Source organism: Convolutriloba macropyga, chromosome 10, assembly GCF_964194025.1.
Source record: "Convolutriloba macropyga chromosome 10, txConMacr16.3, whole genome shotgun sequence".
In the NCBI taxonomy this organism is placed as follows: domain Eukaryota; kingdom Metazoa; phylum Xenacoelomorpha; order Acoela; family Convolutidae; genus Convolutriloba; species Convolutriloba macropyga.
Window position 1 is genome coordinate 19,329,396 of NC_134477.1, and position 20,542 is coordinate 19,349,937.

A 20,542-nucleotide genomic window follows, 5' to 3' on the forward strand; every position below is an offset into this window, starting at 1 on the left:
TGTATCATATTTTTTGGAGAAATAAATTCTTTCTTTCATGTTTAATAGCCGCCCTCATCTTCTCAGCCGGCTATTATTGCGCTCGTATTTTTTTTTACTTCGTCAAACTTTTTTTCGCTTTACCATTTTGCCGCTTTTTCGACATTTTGCGTGAAATCTTTTTGACTTCTCTAGGCTAGGTTCTCTCTTCTCTCATTCTGCTAAAAGTGAATTTGAACATCAGTTGCTAAGCAAAGCAATTCAAAATGAACAGAGTCGGTATAAAAAATTGAAGTCAGAAATAGAAACGGGATAAACCCATAAAGCCCAATTTTAGATGCCCGCTATTTGAACGTCGTTCCTATAAGTCTTAGTTACCACCTCTAATGCTTATTGGTGTTGATAGTAGCCCCTGTAGCCTCTCTCTAAGAAACAGAAGTATGTTCAACTACGAAATGCCATCAAAATAAATCGGACTTAAAAAATATTTTTGTACGAAAATCTTTTTTTTTTCAATATATTCTTTGTTCAATCCCAATCATGCTTATTGGAATCAACGGCGGCTATTTTCCGGCAATCTGCCGGGTATGTTTTTGTTTCCTCGTCTGATGCCCTTGTTTCGTTTTTTATTCGATCACACTGCAAAGCTGAAAAGTCAAATTTTCAACAATTTTCTTATTTTCAACAACGGATTTAGCGCGCGCGACGTCATTTTTCACTCTGTGTAGCAAAGGTTTTCAAATCCTCTGCGTGATTAGATTTTGATCTTGAGTGACTTACCTCACTCAATAAAATGAGGTTTGCACTTATAAAAGGCTTCTGCTAATTGGATTTCAACAAGCTGTGTTTATTTATCGTTTTTTACATAGCTTTTTGAGCGGCTTCAGTTTTTTTCATCTTTGATCTGCATCAGTTTTTATCTCTATTATACGGCACGAGAGTCTATTTCGCAGCTATTCCGGCAATCTGCCGGCTATGTTTATAATCTTTCTTTTTTGTTGTTGTTCTCTTTGTTCCTTTTTCATCTAGCGAAAATGCTTAAGGTTGTTTTAAGACTTCTAAAGTTAAATAAAAATTTCGTCAATAAAAATTTTACGTTTTATGTTAGTTCAGTTTGTTCAACATGTTTGCGTGAAATCTATTAGACTTATCTAGGCTAATTTTACTCTTCTCTCATTATGCTAGAAGTGTTTTTAGACAGCTGTTGCTCAGCTAAGCAGTTCAAAATGAACAGAGTCACTAACAGAAAACGAAATCAGAAATAGAAACAGGATAAAGCACAATTTTAGAGGCCCGCGACCCTAAATTTGTTCTTAGTTACCTTCTCTAATGCTTATGTTGGTTTTGATACTAGCCCCCGTGTTGTCTCACTACGAAGCAGGAATATGTTCAGCTCCAAGATGGCATCAAAATAGTTCGCACTTTAAAATTGTTTGTGTACAAATATCATTTTTTTCATGTTTTTTCTCTTTCAATCCCGATCTTGGTTTTGGGGAACCAACGGCGGCTATTTTCCGGGGGTCTCTTTTGTTATTTTTTGTTATTCCAGCCCGTGATTTTTTGTTATTTCAGCCCCAAATTTGGGACATAATGCCAGCGGATTTTTTGTCGAGACACCGGTGACCGATTTTTAATTTGCGTAGAGAATTGAAAGTGGTATCTTTCAAAAGCTCTTAAAACCAATCGGTTTGATGAAGAGATGTGCACACATTTTTGAAAATTCCACAGTGAATGGTTATATTTGTCAAGCAGAAATTAGTAAAGATAGAGAAAATGCTAGTTGTTTCGTCCCATTTTATACATTTGGCCTCTAGGGTTCTCGGGAAAAAATGCTTGTCAACTCGCAGTTCTGTCCTTATGGCGTATTATGATTTTTAGTTCATTTTAGTTGTCTTGATTTGTAGTTTTTTTTACCAACCCCTAACTATGAAAAAAATGACACCAGAACTTTTTTATCACTGTTTTTCAACACTGTCATTTGCTTTGTACTTGGCTGTTCAAAGAGCCAGCAAGGTTTCTTAGATTTCTTCTGTTTTCCTCCATGGTTCAATGAACAGTGCTCAATATCATAGCTATTGACGTCGAACATTAATATTTGGATTCATGGCTAAAAATTTTAATTTTAGCATAAGACTTTACGTATTTCAGAACGATTCATTTTTAATTTCTCTCAAACGAAGTAGCGATTATTGTAAATGTGTTGGTCTTTTTATTGCAAATTTTTCGCTCGGCCGTTTGTGAGCTTTCCTATTAGAACAATCTTTGACTTCTCAAGTGACTTCTTCACGCTTTCGTTCTTCATTTTTGATTGATGATCTCCATTCTCACTCTGAAGTAAAGCTTGTTGCTAATAAGAAATCGATTGCAGCATAGCAAAAAGAAAGGCCTGATAGCCGAGTGGGCAGTGCTGCTGGTGATGAATAGGGAGCTCCATTGGTCGAACCCCAGTGTGGTCAATTATTTTTGCTCGCATAAAGAAAAATTTATCTAGGCTACAGCCCCCGAATTAAATTGCCTTGCCTGGCGTTCGAGAGCATTTCTTACGATTTTTGTCGGTTTATGTTTATGACAATGTTTCCTGTATTTTGCTCTTGTACATTTGCGTCTTAATCATCTGCATCATTTTATCCAAAGGTTGATTGTTGCAAAAGCAATTAGTTTTTCGCACTCTCAGATTTCAGTTTTGAAAATTTGTTGATTGAATTTCAAAAGATGTCCTGCTCTGCTTTTTTGTCAACATTCATTTTGATAGCTACCCTCAACTGCTCAGTCAGGTATTTTTTAGGTGTTTTCTTTCTCGATTGCATTTATGCATTGAATAAGGTTGCATTTTACTTAAGGCATTTTTTGTCATTTTAATTCGACTTCTCAGTATTTCGAGTGAATAGATTTGCAGAATTTTACGCTTTTTAGAGAATCCATCAAATTCAAATAAACGAAATCAGAAGAAATGAGAAAACATTGCACCATAACTCAGTGCTTCAAGTTTCAGTTAAGTTGATTACATGTTGAAAGACTGGTTTTAGCGTTGCTTTTTGTCCTTCAACTAATACATACTTCTTGACTTAGTTATAGGTCCATTTCAATCATATAAGGTTTTTAATAGCTGCAAAGCAATAGCTGGGGCTATTATTGGCCTTCTTTTGCTTTTTAACATCTCAAAGAACGTGAATTGTATTGGGGCGCTGTCTTGTTTAAAGATCTGTTCACACATTTTCATGATTTTTAAGTCAAATTGAAGTGATGATTTTGGTCACGCCGAAATATTAAGTGGAGCGAAAGAACGAGTTGTTTTGCGGCATGCATTTTGTTGCTCTTATTTTAATTTGGAGTGGGCGAATGGTATTTGAACAAAGATTCGCTTTCTCGTTGGTGGTTTTTTATTCACATGCGGCATTTTGACATTGATTTTTTTGTTTTAATATTTTTTAATTGATTTTTTTCTAAAGGGTTTTTCCAATCCATTCATATTCAATTCTGAGTCAAAGTTTTTTTAAATTAGTCAATGAATATAGAATTTTTTGAGTTTTGTCAGGACTTGTCCTGCTTTTTTATTTTTCTGAGTTGCGGCCAGATGGCGTCACAATCACTTCAAATCTGCTTTTTGTTCATTTGTTCATGCAATTTCAAATGAATTGCGAGCGTAACGTCACCTAACTCTTAGTGGGAGCTAGTTTTTTGTTCATTCTCGTGATTGTTTTTAGTCTAACGTGACGTACATCACTCGGAAATTGACTTTGCTTCACTTTAATTCAAAGAAATAAGGTCATGTGTGTGTCACTCTAATTAAAGGTTATTTGAGAGCAGCTATTAAAAGTAGCAATAAGTTAAACAGATTCTTAGTCAAAATATAACATCTAAGCTTTAAATAAAAAGAAGTTTCTTTTTGATCTTTTTACTATCTTTTTTAGACTGCAGATCTATGAAGCTATTGCGGCTAGTTTCTGGCTATCTGTCAGCTATGTTTTCAGTTTTGCGAATAATTTTTGGTCACCCGTGATTTTCCTCAGTCACAAAGTGACTGTTGCCCCCTTTATATGAATGTGATTACGTCAACTGCGAATAATTACACTGAAATTAAACACCGTTTTCAACCGGATTGGAAACGAAAACAGTTCTTGCCATTCTTTTAATTTCTACCTTTTCCAGAAAGTTTAATTTTGATCAGGTGCTTCATCGCTGAATACCAGCACACCCAATACATCTAGTTTGGGTTCCCTCTCCAATCCACCATCCTTCCACCACCAGCTATCATCTGGTCAGTCTCCCGGAAGCAGTAATCCAGGCGCAGGTGGAATTACGAATACACACGAGCTGGCCCGTGTCAGAATGGAGAGCCGGGATAGTAGTTTTTCGGCCTTAATGACAGAAGATGATGAAGAGGAGGCGGAGAGGTTGTGGCGAATGACTGCCAATGCAACTTATTAGCAAAAACCTCCAGTGATCTAAGTTGATATACACAGAGTTTTGAAGATAAACAATTGCTAGATTTCCGCACGAGACTTGGCAAAGAAAAGAAAGACAACCTCACTCTGGATAAAGTTTTAACGCAATCATTATTCAAGATTTATTTTCAAAACTGGCGCCAGCTGAATTGGAAAATATTAGGTTTCTCGAGTCATAGCTGCTCTAACTTCAAAGATTTTCTGCAATGTTTTTGGAGCGTGTGATGAGGGTTGGAGTTGTTTTGCATATCCTTAAAGTAATTCAAAATCAGCTGTTGTGGTGACAGTTTTTTTGGTGAGATGGCGAAAAAATTTATTCGAAGAATGTGTTTTCTGGGTATTTTTCTTGAATGACCTGAGCCTGCGATTAATTATGCGATGCTTGACAACTACGGTCGGTTTTTATTTTTCAATAGGCTTTTTGAAGTTTTTCATTTCAAGTATTGTACTAGCTCAGCTTCAAAAACTTCATTTGGGAAGTTTTTATTCGTTTATTTTGGCAGTTATTTTCTGGTTTGATGTATTCATTGATGCAGTTTAGTTTCTAAACTTGATGTAGTCTCACTCTAATAAACGTGAATTTGATCTAGTTGTTTATTTTTATGTACATCTGTTGACTGGAAATGTTTGTTGTTTATTAATGCTTATTATTATGAACTTGCACTCAACTCAGTTCGCTGAGCTGCAAAAAATAAAAAGAACTGATGCAAGAAAAAAATTAAAAAATGCGATTAAAAAATGTAATAATTGAATAAATTCATATTTATGCTCACCTTTTTACCGAAAAGGTAATCAGCTCTAATATTTAGCGGAATAATTAATTTCAATTTTGCGGAATACTTCTCGAGAGTTATTTACCCCAATTTTCAACGTATTGAATTTGGAAACACGGAATTGTGTAACAAGTCCCGAGTTCGGGGAGAAATGAAAGCCTTTAAGCATTATCAGTTTTTTTTCTTAAAATTTATTTTGTTATTGTTCCGACCCCTCTTGAGGGGGGGGGGGAGGAACTATATACTCAAATGTGTTTTTTTTTGTTCAGTCAATTTTGACCGATCGATATATTCATCGTACAGAGTTGAGACTGGTATCATTAGAAAGCTTGTTGAGAGTAGAATATGGAATTAAAAAGATTTCTTTGAATTTCGTTTTTTACGAGGAGTTATCAAGGTTTAAACTTTTGAGAAAACAGAGTGATTTCCGTTGATTTTCACATTTTCGAGAATTTTTTTTCTAAAATTTCGCTAATTTTGCTGAATTTTGTAAAATTTTTTATTAAGAAAGTGTTGTTGATTAGATTTTTGGAGACAAATAATATTGTTGGCTCTTTTTTTTTACTTTTTTGTCAAAAATTCTGGCTAAATATTTCAAAATTCTTTTTTATCAAAAACAGCACGAATTAATTTTTTTGGTCAACTTCGATTAAGTTTGTAGGAAGAACACACCCAAACACCACTAACGCTACCTTCGTAGACTCAGTTGGGAGCTATTTCTACTTCCGTTGCAAGTGCTCCATAAATAAAAATTTGCCGTTTTTGCTAACTTTACTCGTTGATTATCAAAAACGCAGCTTTCATTTTTGTTTTTTACTAACAAAATATCTATATCTATAAAATTTGAAAAATTGGGTGCTCTTAATGGGAGAACAGTATTAGCAGAGTTAATTATGGACCAATCTTGGACTGTTACAGTTCAAAAATAATTCGGATTGTCATCAGTCGGTCTTTTTTATAAACAAAAAATTCGACCTTTTTTTATATATTAATTAAATAACAGAACATTTCAAATCAAAGCTCGTTAGTGATAGGTCCAAATCGCTTCCTATTTGGCTCCAACTTAATATATGTAGTTTATTACTTGAAAGCTTATGGTCGTTTTGATTTTTCTAGAAAAACTGATTTTTAAATAAATAATGTCTTATTGAACTTTGCCTCAATTTTTCTCTTATCTTGGTCAACTTGTAGCTTAGTATCAGCAATGAAAGAATGCTTCTTCTTCCTACTAGAATTAAATTTAATCTTTTTTGCGGTTTTACAACTTAAGTTAAGGTTTTCTGGCTTTGATACCACTAGATTTCACATTTTTTTTTATACTTTCAGTCATTTGCCTATTTTTGACGATTTCTAGTTCTGTCACATTATCATGCTTTTGACAGTTCATATATCAGATTATTTGCAATCAAAAGAAAGCACAACAGATAATATCAAAATCCTAGAGGACATAGACTCTATTTTTAGCGGCTTCGACAATACTTTGTCGAAGAATTGAATTGAATTTTTTAATTTTGTCTTTAACTGTCGTTTTTACTTTGTCTTTTAGTCGCATGAAATTTCCTGTACAATTTAAAGGTTTCATTGGCTTTCAAGGAAGAATAGAAGGCTTTTAAGGAAGAATAGATGGCTTTCATGACTTTGAAAACAATTGTTTTCCAAAATAAAAAAAACACTTTTTAATTTCGCCATTTTGTTCCTTTTGTTTTCTGTTTGTTACCTAGTCTTGTTAATTACAGGCCAAATATGACAATATTGTTGTCAAAACAAGTTGTCAAAGGGATTGGTGTCACAAAATCTAATGTTTTTAAAGAATTCGTTATGACTCTACTTGCTTCGACACGGGTTTTTCACAAATAAAAGTAAAAAATTTTTTTGTTTTTTGTCATATTTTACGTTCTCTTTGTACACGTAGGATATATTCTGGATAATTAAAGGTCTCATGGGCTTCCTTAAATAAGAGAACCTATTTAATAACTTTGTTGTGTAATTAATGGCTTCCATTTCTATGGAAATAATTCTTTTTTCGAAAAAAAATTTTTTTTAAATTTTGCTCTTTCTTTTTTGTCGACTTGTTACCTGATTTCTTTACTGAGAGGTCACAATACATTATCGGTGTTCGAGGAAGGTGCAATCAAACATATTTTGAGGGCCAAAGTGTGGGTTTACGGCTTCGAAAGCGTTTTCTGGCAAAATTTAATTGATTTTTTGTTTGTCTATTTGTTCTTTTTGTAACCGCATAAAAATTGAACAACGACAGCTCCTAATTCTCATCGGTAGAAGCACTGGTGATTTTAAACCTATGGGATACATTAGTTGATTTTTAATGGGTTTTCCTTACTTTTAAAAAATTGTTTCAAAAAGAAATAAGCGAATTTTTCAATTTAACTGTTTTTAATCTTCATTGTCTATTTGTCACCAAGTCTTATTATGGACTGCTGCCATATCTTATCTGCTGAATTACAAGTTATTTTGGTCAGTTTCAGTTTTATCTAACGCTATTTTGACTTCGCTATTAAGTTTTGTTTTTAAAACTGACTTTAATTTTTTGATATAATTAATGTTTGATGTTGTTTGATTTTGCTGTTCGTCTTGACTCGCTTTCTTAATATTGGCATATTTCATGAATCTAATGCATCATTTTGTGCTCCACTGAGTTATTTGCTTTGGGGGGCTATCTTTTTGTTCATACACCATGTTTTTTTTTTGGGGGGGGGGTTGAGTTTTGGGGGTTTTCTATCTGTTCCTCATTTGGTAGACAATTATGCCAAAATTGTGGATGAGCGGGGTTGGAACCATATGTGCGATCGCACATTACCGAGCCTCCTTGTTAGTTGACAAGGGATAGATTACTGGATATGAAGTTAAATGCCTTATATTTTAAATTTTGTGTTCTCAATTGGTCTTGAATTTCTACCATAGCGCTCAAAATTTGCTACATCCTTCTTAAATATCTAATCGACTAACCGTTGACTTGGCTTCGTGAGAAAGAAGGACCTTATCATGCAGATAATTTGGTATCTGGAACCGCATATCTTACTCTTTTGACTTTTCGTCCTCAAGAACGTGATAAACAGGCAAAACGCTCGGAGGGAATTAAGTGACTGAGCAGATCTCTTAGAGTCTTACGCCTTAAGTAGATGCTAAGTATTCGATTCACTCATGCCCCCGCTGCCTCTATGCGCGCCCTAGTGCTAGAATCCGTGAGCCGCAACTGGCTACTGCCAAAGCCAATCATTCGAGAGAAATTCACCCGACGCTAGTGGGTTATGTTTTAATTCGTACGATTTTAGAGAAATTTTTGGATTTTTTTTATCTGTCAGTTTGCAAAAATCAGTTTGTAAGAATTACAAATCTCAATCATTCGTCAGTTTCAAGTGGAAGGTGTATCGGCATAGCTCTATAGTTTAACAGTAAACACATCCAAATTGATCATTTAAAAAATCGATATTAACTGCCGAAGATATCAGTTACTGCTTTTATAACTTTTCTTTATCGAAGAAAATGTAAACAAAATACAGTTCTAAATAAATGCAGAGCACCGAGAAGGTAAAAAAATAGTTACATTATGTACTTTTGTCTTTTGGATATTTTAACCGTCTTTTTGTCAAAAATCAGTTAATATGGCAACTTCTCTTTGATAATTCCTATGCTCAACGCCTCTTTCTACCTCGATGTAATTTTGTTTCATAAAATTGTACATATGCTAATACGATTTTGGTAGTTTTTTTTCCGATTTTCGTCAATTTTTCGTTTGTATTTTGGTTGTAATTGCTAGAAAGTTTTTTTGTGCAACATGAGGGACTTCAATTTCGTTTCAATAAAAATTCAATCATTTGTTGGCGTTAAGTTTTGAAAAAAACAGTTAAAACTTTTTCATAAATGCAGTCTTAACTTAAAAGTTCTTTGACCATTTTTTTGCATAATGTTTCAATGTTTCGTATTTATGAATTCTGCTTTCTCCTATTTTTTGTTCTCTTCAGGAGGATAGATCTTTGTATTGGATGACTAGTTATCTTTTCTATGTCTTGAATGCTGATTAATGAAATGTATTCGTTTTTCTTGAATTTTTAAAATTGATTTTCAACTTTCAAAAATCAAGAAAGTCTTTTTGTTACGGTGCTCCTTATATTGTGCCCATATTTACACTCTAGTTAGTATCATTCTAGTTTTTTCCTGGCACCTACATTTATTTTCGGTATATTGATTTTTTCAGTTGTAAAAAATAAATGATTTCAGCTTTTTCTTAGACTTTCGTCATTTCTTTGGTTTGCAATTGATTTCGTTCAACATAAGGCAGTACTGAGAGTTTGATAGCATGCTTTTTCCAAAATTTCCACTTATGAATAATTTCTACAGCTTTCTTCCGGCCTTGGTATTAATTAAAACGATTTTTTGCCTTTGAAAGTTCTGCGGCTTATGTCTTTTCTATGATCAATTTTATTTTTGATTTAGTATGAAATCATGTTTTCTAGCTTATGTACAAGAAGGAACAGGTGTGTGTTGTTTTTTGTCTTAATCGCAGTGATTAGAAGTGTAGTTAAAGGTGTTTTCTGATTCTTAAATTTGAGCTTTCTTTTTTGAAAAGATTTAACTTAGTTTCTAAGATTATTATCTGCCGTCTGCTTTCGCGATCTTTTACAGATTAGAATCATGAATTAATTGAGGGCTGTTGATAACCTTGTCAGCTTTTTCAAACTATCTGTTTTTTACCGCCTTAATTGTTTTGGATTTTTTTAACTTTACCAAACGTTTTAATAATATAAAATTTTGCTGCATTTTGTTTCTCTTGTTGACAGTGGTTTAAGTTTCACCAATTTTTAGAGCAGACCTGGGGACGTAGTGAGTTAATGGTGTAATACAAAAGGTAGTGGCTTCCGTTGCATTTACGGTTTTGTTAGTGAAGTTCTGACGCTTCGAGTCGCTTCCGGAATTCTTCCGGCTATGTTTTTTTTAAATTCAAAAAATTTGAATTGTATTGGGGCGCTGTCTTTTTGTCAAGATCTGTTCACACATTTTCATGATTTTTGAAGTCAAATTGGAGTAGTGATTTTAGTCACGCCGAAACAGGAAGTGGAGCGAAAAAGGGAGTGGTTTTGCGGCGTGAATTTTTTTCGCTCTAAATTTAAAGTAGAGTGAGAAATAGGTGTTTGAACAAAAATTGGCTTTCTCTCTAGTGGTTTTTTGTTCACATGCGGCAATTTCACTTTGATTTTTACAGTTTTTTCGATTTTTTGGATCGATTTTTTTTCGAAATGGTTTTCCCAATCCATTCATAGTCCGTTCTCGGTCTAGTTTTCTGTTTAGTCAATGAAAATTCTTTGAACTGTGTGTCAGGAGTTGTCCTGCTATGTTTTTTTGTTTCGTCGTCTGACGCTCTTTTTTCGTTTTACATTTGTTCACAAAACAAAGCTGAAAAAGTCAAATTTTCTGAATGACTTCTTCCTCTCACTAACGGCATTTGCGCGCTTTGACGTCATTTCTCACTCGCTCTAGCAAAAGTTTTTAGGTTATTTGCGTGATTAGATTTTGATCATACGTGACTTACCTCCCTCAATAAAAATGACTTTTGCACTTTAAAAACTTAAGCTTAGTTTGAATTTGTTTAAGGTCAAATGAACTCATATGTGCAGTAAAGGTCCCTAATAAGAGGCTTCTGCGGAATGAATTTTAACAAGCTTTATTAATTTATCGCTGAATGTTTTTTACAAAGTTTTTGGAGCGGCGTCGATTTTTTTCAATTTAGATCTGTATCTTTTTCAATTTAGATTTTTCAATTTAGATCTATTATATGGCACGCAGGTCTATTCTTTCGCAGCTATTCCGGCAATCTGCCGGCTATGTTTAGCAGATGCGTTAAATGCAAATGTACTAATAGGTGAATTCTTTCTTTCCTCACATTTCCTGTTATTAAAAACTCTTTCATATCTAACGTAATTTCCAATATCTAAAATGTTCTGGCCAATCTTCATTAAGCTTAGACATGTCTTTATTCAAATTCATCATTGATTGACATGAGAGGATACAAACCTGAGATACAAGTTTCATCGTTTCCAGTGTTGGCAATTTTTTTGGATTGGAACTCGTTAATGAAATATACCCATTTGCCAGTTTTCGATTGAAATGACTTATGAATTGCTCCCTCTTGTAAAGCCATTTTTAAATTTTCTTGCGTGAATTATTTTTTCATCACACGTGACTTATATCACTTCCAAGAAGACTTACTTGACTCTCAATATTACGGCAAATTCATTTAAGTTTGCTTTCATTGGAGGAGCTGAGTACATAACAGAACATACGTCTAGATCAATTCAAGACGTCAGAACAAGTTCCTTGCTCTCGAACGATGTTTGTAGCAATTATTGTAAACGTGTGTCTTTTTTTGAAAAGTTTTTGCTAGACTGTTTCCTTCTAGAACATTCTATCACTTTTTGAGAAACTTCTTGATTTTTTTAGGAATTTGAATTGCGCTTATTAAGAAATTAGGTCGGTGCTAAAATAAAATTGATTCTGAGCGATGGACCTTACATCGCCCTTGAAGCGTACCCAGGTTGAGGTCCCAGACGGGAGCAAGTATGTCCAGGCCGAAAATGAAGGCACGAGGGGGGCGTCGTGCGTTCAAAATTACATAGTCTGGAAACATCAAAAAACGCACGAAAGTCGACATGAACGCACGAAAGTCTGGCGAACACACGAAAGTCTGGACATAGAAAACTTCCGTCTAGGACGGTCCGGAGATAGGTACTTTCCGTCTGGGACGGTCTGGACATACTTGCTTCCGTCTGGCATCTCAGCCTGGGTAGAGTTACATTGTTTGCCTCGCCAGTCGTTCGAGATTCTTTTCTGGTTTTTAAGGACAAAGGTCTGCGAAGCTATCGCAGTTAATTTCTGGCATTCTGCCTGCTACCTTTGGTTTTTTTATCACTTAATCTCATTAAAGAAATAGCTCTTCGGTTTTTAATGAAGCGTAAGTTGATTAATTCATGGTTTCGGTTTTTGACTAACGGTTCTTACTAAGTTTTTTTTTCGAAAACGTTCAGTGGATACATTCTTCCCGCGTCTCTTGCTCTTGATGTCTTGTCACTTATTCTCAACTATAAGTATTAGCTTTCTGAACTGGCATAAGAGAATCCATCTGATGCTTTAAGTTCTCAGCTGGGTGTTGATAACCTTGGCACCTTGCTACTAGAATATAGAAGTGATTTCCTATATATAAGTGTATATGAGTTTTACGGTAATATGTTAGTCGTGTATCTTGTTGTTTTTGCTCTTTTATTCAGTATAACCCGCTGGAATTCTGGATTTTTGGGTTATACGAATTCAGAATTTGGATCAGCTAAGGCGACTGGAGACAGTTTACTCCGCCGAAATTCAATTGTTTTCCGATGACTGAAGTAGACTAAATTAATTGAATTGAGCCTTCGGAAATTGCTCGATCAATTAGTCGGTTATGTTGTCCTGTATTGTTTTGTCATTTCGTCTGTCCTGACAGGTTTCATTGGCTGTTTAATAAGAAATATCTCTTTTAATGTTCTCAACTTGTATCTGATTATTCTCCTTTGACTGGGACACCTTTTTCTTTTAAAAAAATATCTTTGTCTCTCCTTTAGTGGTTTCAATGAAAGATTTTGTAGGCTTTGTATTGGATAAATGTTTGATATGATTAATGAGTTTAATAGATAGTCAGTATAATAATAATTGCTTTGTCGCCAGTTATTGCAAATGTTTAAATTAAAAGTTGGTGCATGTTTTGTAAAGATGCGTAACGTGAACGTTTTTTTTTTAATTATTGCTGTTGGTTTTCATGATTGTGACACCAGTAGTTTTCAGGAAAAAAAGTTGTATGGGTCACATGTCCTGCTGCTAACTATCAAAGACCTCCTGTTAAAATTGATAGTTAAAATTGATGAAATTGATTGCCCCTGTTAAAATTGATAGTTCAGTCAATATTAATTTCATTCCACTGAACTGTGTGTCAATACTTGTCCTGCTAAAATTTTCAAGCCTTTTTGACGACGTTTTGACTTTGCGCTAAAAATTGCTTCTTTGTGTTTCAACATGAGAAAAGATAGAGCACAAGTAATGCTCAAGTCGTTTCGAAGCTTTTTATAATATGGTTTAGAAATCACTTTATGAGTTCTTATCGTTCGTATGTTTGCTGCTCTTGGAAACGTATTAAATAAATCAGCAAACAGCCAAAAATGTTTACAGATAGAGCAGTTGAAAGTTAGGAGCTCTTCTGAACGCCGAATTTGCATGTGTACCTTTGCTTAATTTTATCTCAAGTCTTTTTGTGGCGTGGATTTGACTGATTTTTAAATGTGACACTGATAAGTTTCATGGCGAGTTTAAATGTTCTTCGGTTGATATCATACGGATAGAAATGGCATTTAGTATTTCAGCAGGATAGTGCAAATAGCATTAGACTAGAACATTTATTAACAAGTTTATTTTTGCTGGAAGTAGTTTAGTTTTTTTTATTTTGATTCCACAATTCATTTTTATAGTATAATTTGATTTCAAAGTGGTTGAAAAGGCTTTTGTTTTAATATTTTCCCTAATATAGACCCCTAAATATTTCAGTATTTCACCAACATTCTGGATTTGTGTTTTTAAGTTAAAAGATGTTTTCCGTGTTAGCAATGATGAGAATCAATTAGTTAGGTTAATCAACTCCGACTCGGTTTGATCAACAAGTTTTTTTTGAATGTACATATCGATTGAAAAAAAGCGCTTTGGCTAAAACCAATGTCTTCAAAATTCACGAATATTTTGATGGCTGATAGTATCAAAATCAAGTCTACTAGGGCTGTACTGACGTTATTTCCGGTATTGGCATAGTAATTGTCCTATTTTTTCATCTGGTAAGCAAAAAATTCAGAGTCACGTAAAATCAGTGCGTTTGAGGTTGAGTTTTGGTGTTGAAATCCAGGTCGACTGTAATTAATTGCTCTCAACCAAAGTTTGTACCAATTATATTAATCCTTTGCTCTTTTATTTGTTTTTGCTTGAGCAATTCTTTTTCTGACTTTTTGTCGTCAAAAATTGGATAACAGGTAACTCTGGAGAGCATTGAGTTCTCTTACAGCCTTTCAGCTTACTAGAATCTAATGAAGCGATTGACTGAAACTGTTTCGGAGACATGAGTGAGGAGGCGGTTGTTAGTTATCCCCCCACACACTTCATAGCCTCCACCACATCACGCCACTTCACTTTTTAGTCGACTACATCTATTAATTGATATTGCATTAGGTTAACAAAGTTCATTGGAGCGATTGCTACAGATATAGCAGTAGAAAGTTAATAGCTCTTCTGAACGCCGAATTTGCATGTGTACCTTTGCTCGTCGCTTAATTTTATCTCAAGTCTTTTTGTGGCGTGGATTTGACTGACTTTTAAATGTGACACTGATAAGTTTCATGGCGAGTTTAAATGTTCTTCGGTTGATATCATACGGATAGAAATGGCATTTAGTATTTCAGCAGGATAGTGCAAATAGCATTAGACTAGAACATTTACTAACAAGTTTGTTTTTGCTGGAAATAGTTTAGTTTTTTATTTTGATTCCACAATTCATTTTTCCGAGTACAATATGATTTCAAAGTGGTTGAGAAGGCTTTTGCTTTAATATTTCCCCTAATATAGACCCCTAAATTTTTCAGTATTTCACCAACATGAGTGGATTTGTTTTTTTAAGTTAAAAGATGTTTCCCGTGTTAGCAATGATGAGAATCAATCAGTTAGTTTAATCAACTCCGACTCGGTTTGATCAACAAGTTTTTTTGGATAAACAAATCGATTGAAAAAAAGCGCTTTGGCTAAGACCAATGTCTTCAAAATTCACGAATATTTTGATGGCTGATAGTATCAAAATCAAGTCTACTAGGGCTGTACTGATGTTATTTCCGGTATTGGCATAGTAATTGTCCTATTTTTTCATCTGGTAAGCAAAAAATTCAGAGTCACGTAAAATCAGTGCGTTTGAGGTTGAGTTTTGGTCTTGAAATCCAGGTCGACTGTAATTAATTGCTCTCAACCAAAGTTTTACCAATTATATTAATCCTTTGCTCTTTTATTTGTTTTTGCTTGAGCAATTCTTTTTCTGACTTTTTGTCCTCAAAAATTGGATAACAGGTAACTCCTGGAGAGCCTTGAGTTCTCTTACAGCCTTTCAGCTCACTAGAATCTAATTAAGCGATTGACTGAAACTGTTTCGGAGACATGAGTGAGGAGGCGGTTGTTAGTTATCCCCCCACACACTTCATAGCCTCCACCACATAGCCTCCACCACATCACCCCACGCACTTCACTTTTTAGTCGACTACGTCTATTAATTCATATTGCATTATTTTAACAAAGTTCATTGGAGCGATTGCTACAGATATAGCAGTAGAAAGTTAATAGCTCTTCTGAACGCCGAATTTGCATGTGTACCTTTGCTCGTCGCTTAATTTTATCTCAAGTCTTTTTGTGGCGTGGATTTGACTGATTTTTAAATGTGACACTGATAAGTTTCATGGCGAGTTTAAATGTTCTTCGGTTGATATCATACGGATAGAAATGGCATTTAGTATTTCAGCAGGATAGTGCAAATAGCATTAGACTAGAACATTTATTAACAAGTTTATTTTTGCTGGAAGTAGTTTAGTTTTTTTTGTTTTGATTCCACAATTCATTTTTCCGAGTACAATTTGATTTCAAAGTGGTTGAAAAGGCTTCTGTTTTAATATTTCCCCTAATATAGACCCCTAAATATTTCAGTAGTTCACTTACATGAGTAGATTTGTTTTTTTAAGTTAAAAGATGTTTTTCGTGTTAGCAATGATGAGAATCAATCAGTTAGTTTAATCAACTCCGACTCGGTTTGATCAACAAGTTTTTTTGGATATACATATCGATTGAAAAAAGCGCTTTGGCTAAAACCAATGTCTTCAAAATTCACGAATATTTTGATGGCTGATAGTATCAAAATCAAGTCTACTAGGGCTGTACTGACGTTATTTCCGGTATTGGCATAGTAATTGTCCTATTTTTTCATCTGGTAAGCAAAAAATTCAGAGTCACGTAAAATCAGTGCGTTTGAGGTTGAGTTTTGGTGTTGAAATCCAGGTCGACTGTAATTAATTGCTCTCAACCAAAGTTTGTACCAATTATATTAATCCTTTGCTCTTTTATTTGTTTTTGCTTGAGCAATTCTTTTTCTGACTTTTTGTCCTCAAAAATTGGATAACAGGTAACTCCTGGAGAGCATTGAGTTCTCTTACAGCCTTTCAGCTTACTAGAATCTAATTAAGCGATTGACTGAAACTGTTTCGGTGACATGAGTGAGGAGGCGGTTGTTAGTTATCCCCCCACACACTTCATAGCCTCCACCACATCACCCCACGCACTTCACTTTTTAGTCGACTACGTCTTAATTCATATTGCATTAGTTTAACAAAGTTCATTGGAGCGATTGCTACAGATATAGCAGTAGAAAGTTAATACCTCTTCTGAACGCCGAATTTGCATGTGTACCTTTGATCGTCGCTTAATTTTATCTCAAGTCTTTTTGTGGCGTGGATTTGACTGATTTTTAAATGTGACACTGATAAGTTTCATGGCGATTTTAAATGTTCTTCGGTTGATATCATACGGATAGAAATGGCATTTAGTATTTCAGCAGGATAGTGCAAATAGCATTAGACTAGAACATTTATTAACAAGTTTATTTTTGCTGGAAGTAGTTTAGTTTTTTTTGTTTTGATTCCACAATTCATTTTTCCGAGTACAATTTGATTTCAAAGTTGTTGAAAAGGCTTCTCTTTTAATATTTCCCCTAATATAGACCCCTAAATATTTCAGTATTTCACTTACATGAGTGGATTTGTTTTTTTAAGTTAAAAGATGTTTTCCGTGTTAGCAATGATGAGAATCAATCAGTTAGTTTAATCAACTCCGACTCGGTTTGATCAACAAGTTTTTTTGGATATACATATCGATTGAAAAAAAAGCGCTTTGGCTAAAACCAATGTCTTCAAAATTCACGAATATTTTGATGGCTGATAGTATCAAAATCAAGTCTACTAGGGCTGTACTGACGTTATTTCCGGTATTGGCATAGTAATTGTCCTATTTTTTCATCTGGTAAGCAAAAAAATTCAGAGTCACGTAAAATCAGTGCGTTTGAGGTTGAGTTTTGGTCTTGAAATCCAGGTCGACTGTTATTAATTGCTCTCAACCAAAGTTTGTACCAATTATATTAATCATTTGCTCTTTTATTTGTTTTTGCTTGAGCAATTCTTTTTCTGACTTTTTGTCCTCAAAAATTGGATAACAGGTAACTCCTGGAGAGCATTGAGTTCCCTTACAGCCTTTCAGCTTACTATACTCTAATTATGCGATTGACTGAAACTGTTTCGGAGACATGAGTGAGGAGGCGGTTGTTAGTTATCCCCCCACACACTTCATAGCCTCCACCACATAGCCTCCACCACATCACCCCACGCACTTCACTTTTTAGTCGACTACGTCTATTAATTCATATTGCAATATTTTAACAAAGTTCATTGGAGCGATTGCTACAGATATAGCAGTAGAAAGTTAATAGCTCTTCTGAACGCCGAATTTGCATGTGTACCTTTGCTCGTCGCTTAATTTTATCTCAAGTCTTTTTGTGGCGTGGATTTGACTGATTTTTAAATGTGACACTGATAAGTTTCATGGCGAGTTTAAATGTTCTTCGGTTGATATCATACGGATAGAAATGGCATTTAGTATTTCAGCAGGATAGTGCAAATAGCATTAGACTAGAACATTTATTAACAAGTTTATTTTTGCTGGAAGTAGTTTAGTTTTTTTTGTTTTGATTCCACAATTCATTTTTCCGAGTACAATTTGATTTCAAAGTGGTTGAAAAGGCTTCTGTTTTAATATTTCCCCTAATATAGACCCCTAAATATTTCAGTAGTTCACTTACATGAGTGGATTTGTTTTTTAAAGTTAAAAGATGTTTTCCGTGTTAGCAATGATGAGAATCAATCAGTTAGTTTAATCAACTCCGACTCGGTTTGATCAACAAGTTTTTTTGGATATACATATCGATTGAAAAAAAAAGCGCTTTGGCTAAAACCAATGTCTTCAAAATTCACGAATATTTTGATGGCTGATAGTATCAAAATCAAGTCTACTAGGGCTGTACTGACGTTATTTCCGGTATTGGCATAGTAATTGTCCTATTTTTTCATCTGGTAAGCAAAAAATTCAGAGTCACGTAAAATCAGTGCGTTTGAGGTTGAGTTTTGGTGTTGAAATCCAGGTCGACTGTAATTAATTGCTCTCAACCAAAGTTTGTACCAATTATATTAATCCTTTGCTCTTTTATTTGTTTTTGCTTGAGCAATTCTTTTTCTGACTTTTTGTCCTCAAAAATTGGATAACAGGTAACTCTGGAGAGCATTGAGTTCTCTTACAGCCTTTCAGCTCACTAGAATCTAATTAAGCGATTGACTGAAACTGTTTCGGAGACATGAGTGAGGAGGCGGTTGTTAGTTATCCCCCCACACACTTCATAGCCTCCACCACATAGCCTCCACCACATCACCCCACGCACTTCACTTTTTAGTCGACTACGTCTATTAATTCATATTGCATTATTTTAACAAAGTTCATTGGAGCGATTGCTACAGATATAGCAGTAGAAAGTTAATAGCTCTTCTGAACGCCGAATTTGCATGTGTACCTTTGCTCGTCGCTTAATTTTATCTCAAGTCTTTTTGTGGCGTGGATTTGACTGATTTTTAAATGTGACACTGATAAGTTTCATGGCGAGTTTAAATGTTCTTCGGTTGATATCATACGGATAGAAATGGCATTTAGTATTTCAGCAGGATAGTGCAAATAGCATTAGACTAGAACATTTATTAACAAGTTTATTTTTGCTGGAAGTAGTTTAGTTTTTTTTGTTTTGATTCCACAATTCATTTTTCCGAGTACAATTTGATTTCAAAGTGGTTGAAAAGGCTTCTGTTTTAATATTTCCCCTAATATAGACCCCTAAATATTTCAGTAGTTCACTTACATGAGCGGATTTGTTTTTTTAAGTTAAAAGATGTTTTCCGTGTTAGCAATGATGAGAATCAATCAGTTAGTTTAATCAACTCCGACTCGGTTTGATCAACAAGTTTTTTTGGATATACATATCGATTCAAAAAAAAGCGCTTTGGCTAAAACCAATGTCTTCAAAATTCACGAATATTTTGATGGCTGATAGTATCAAAATCAAGTCTACTAGGGCTGTACTGACGTTATTTCCGGTATTGGCATAGTAATTGTCCTATTTTTTCATCTGGTAAGCAAAAAATTCAGAGTCACGTAAAATCAGTGCGTTTGAGGTTGAGTTTTGGTGTTGAAATCCAGGTCGACTGTAATTAATTGCTCTCAACCAAAGTTTGTACCAATTATATTAATCCTTTGCTCTTTTATTTGTTTTTGCTTGAGCAATTCTTTTTCTGACTTTTTGTCCTCAAAAATTGGATAACAGGTAACTCTGGAGAGCATTGAGTTCTCTTACAGCCTTTCAGCTCACTAGAATCTAATTAAGCGATTGACTGAAACTGTTTCGGAGACATGAGTGAGGAGGCGGTTGTTAGTTATCCCCCCACACACTTCATAGCCTCCACCACATAGCCTCCACCACATCACCCCACGCACTTCACTTTTTAGTCGACTACGTCTATTAATTCATATTGCATTATTTTAACAAAGTTCATTGGAGCGATTGCTACAGATATAGCAGTAGAAAGTTAATAGCTCTTCTGAACGCCGAATTTGCATGTGTACCTTTGCTCGTCGCTTAATTTTATCTCAAGTCTTTTTGTGGCGTGGATTTGACTGATTTTTAAATGTGACACTGATAAGTTTCATGGCGAGTTTAAATGTTCTTCGGTTGATATCATACGGATAGAAATGGCATTTAGTATTTCAGCAGGATAGTGCAAATAGCATTAGACTAGAACATTTATTAACAAGTTTATTTTTGCTGGAAGTAGTTTAGTTTTTTTTGTTTTGATTCCACAATTCATTTTTCCGAGTACAATTTGATTTCAAAGTGGTTGAAAAGGCTTCTGTTTTAATATTTCCCCTAATATAGACCCCTAAATATTTCAGTAATTCACTTACATGAGTGGATTTGTTTTTTTAAGTTAAAAGATGTTTTTCGTGTTAGCAATGATGAGAATCAATCAGTTAGTTTAATCAACTCCGACTCGGTTTGATCAATAAGTTTTTTTGGATATACATATCGATTGAAAAAAGCGCTTTGGCTAAAACCAATGTCTTCAAAATTCACGAATATTTTGATGGCTGATA

The 20,542-nt window shown here is 34.5% G+C and overlaps 1 protein-coding gene across 1 annotated transcript in view; it reads left to right on the forward strand.

Annotated features, from left to right (window-relative positions):
- The window catches only part of LOC142348805 (RNA-binding protein 26-like), a 41,015-nt gene extending 35,819 nt beyond the window's left edge, over positions 1–5,196 (forward strand). The window contains exon 7 of the mRNA XM_075400317.1: positions 4,148–5,196. Coding sequence (XP_075256432.1) covers positions 4,148–4,407 — 260 coding nt within the window. The 3' untranslated portion in view covers positions 4,408–5,196. The remainder of the gene's footprint in view (positions 1–4,147) is intronic.
- Positions 5,197–20,542: the final 15,346 nt, after the last annotated feature.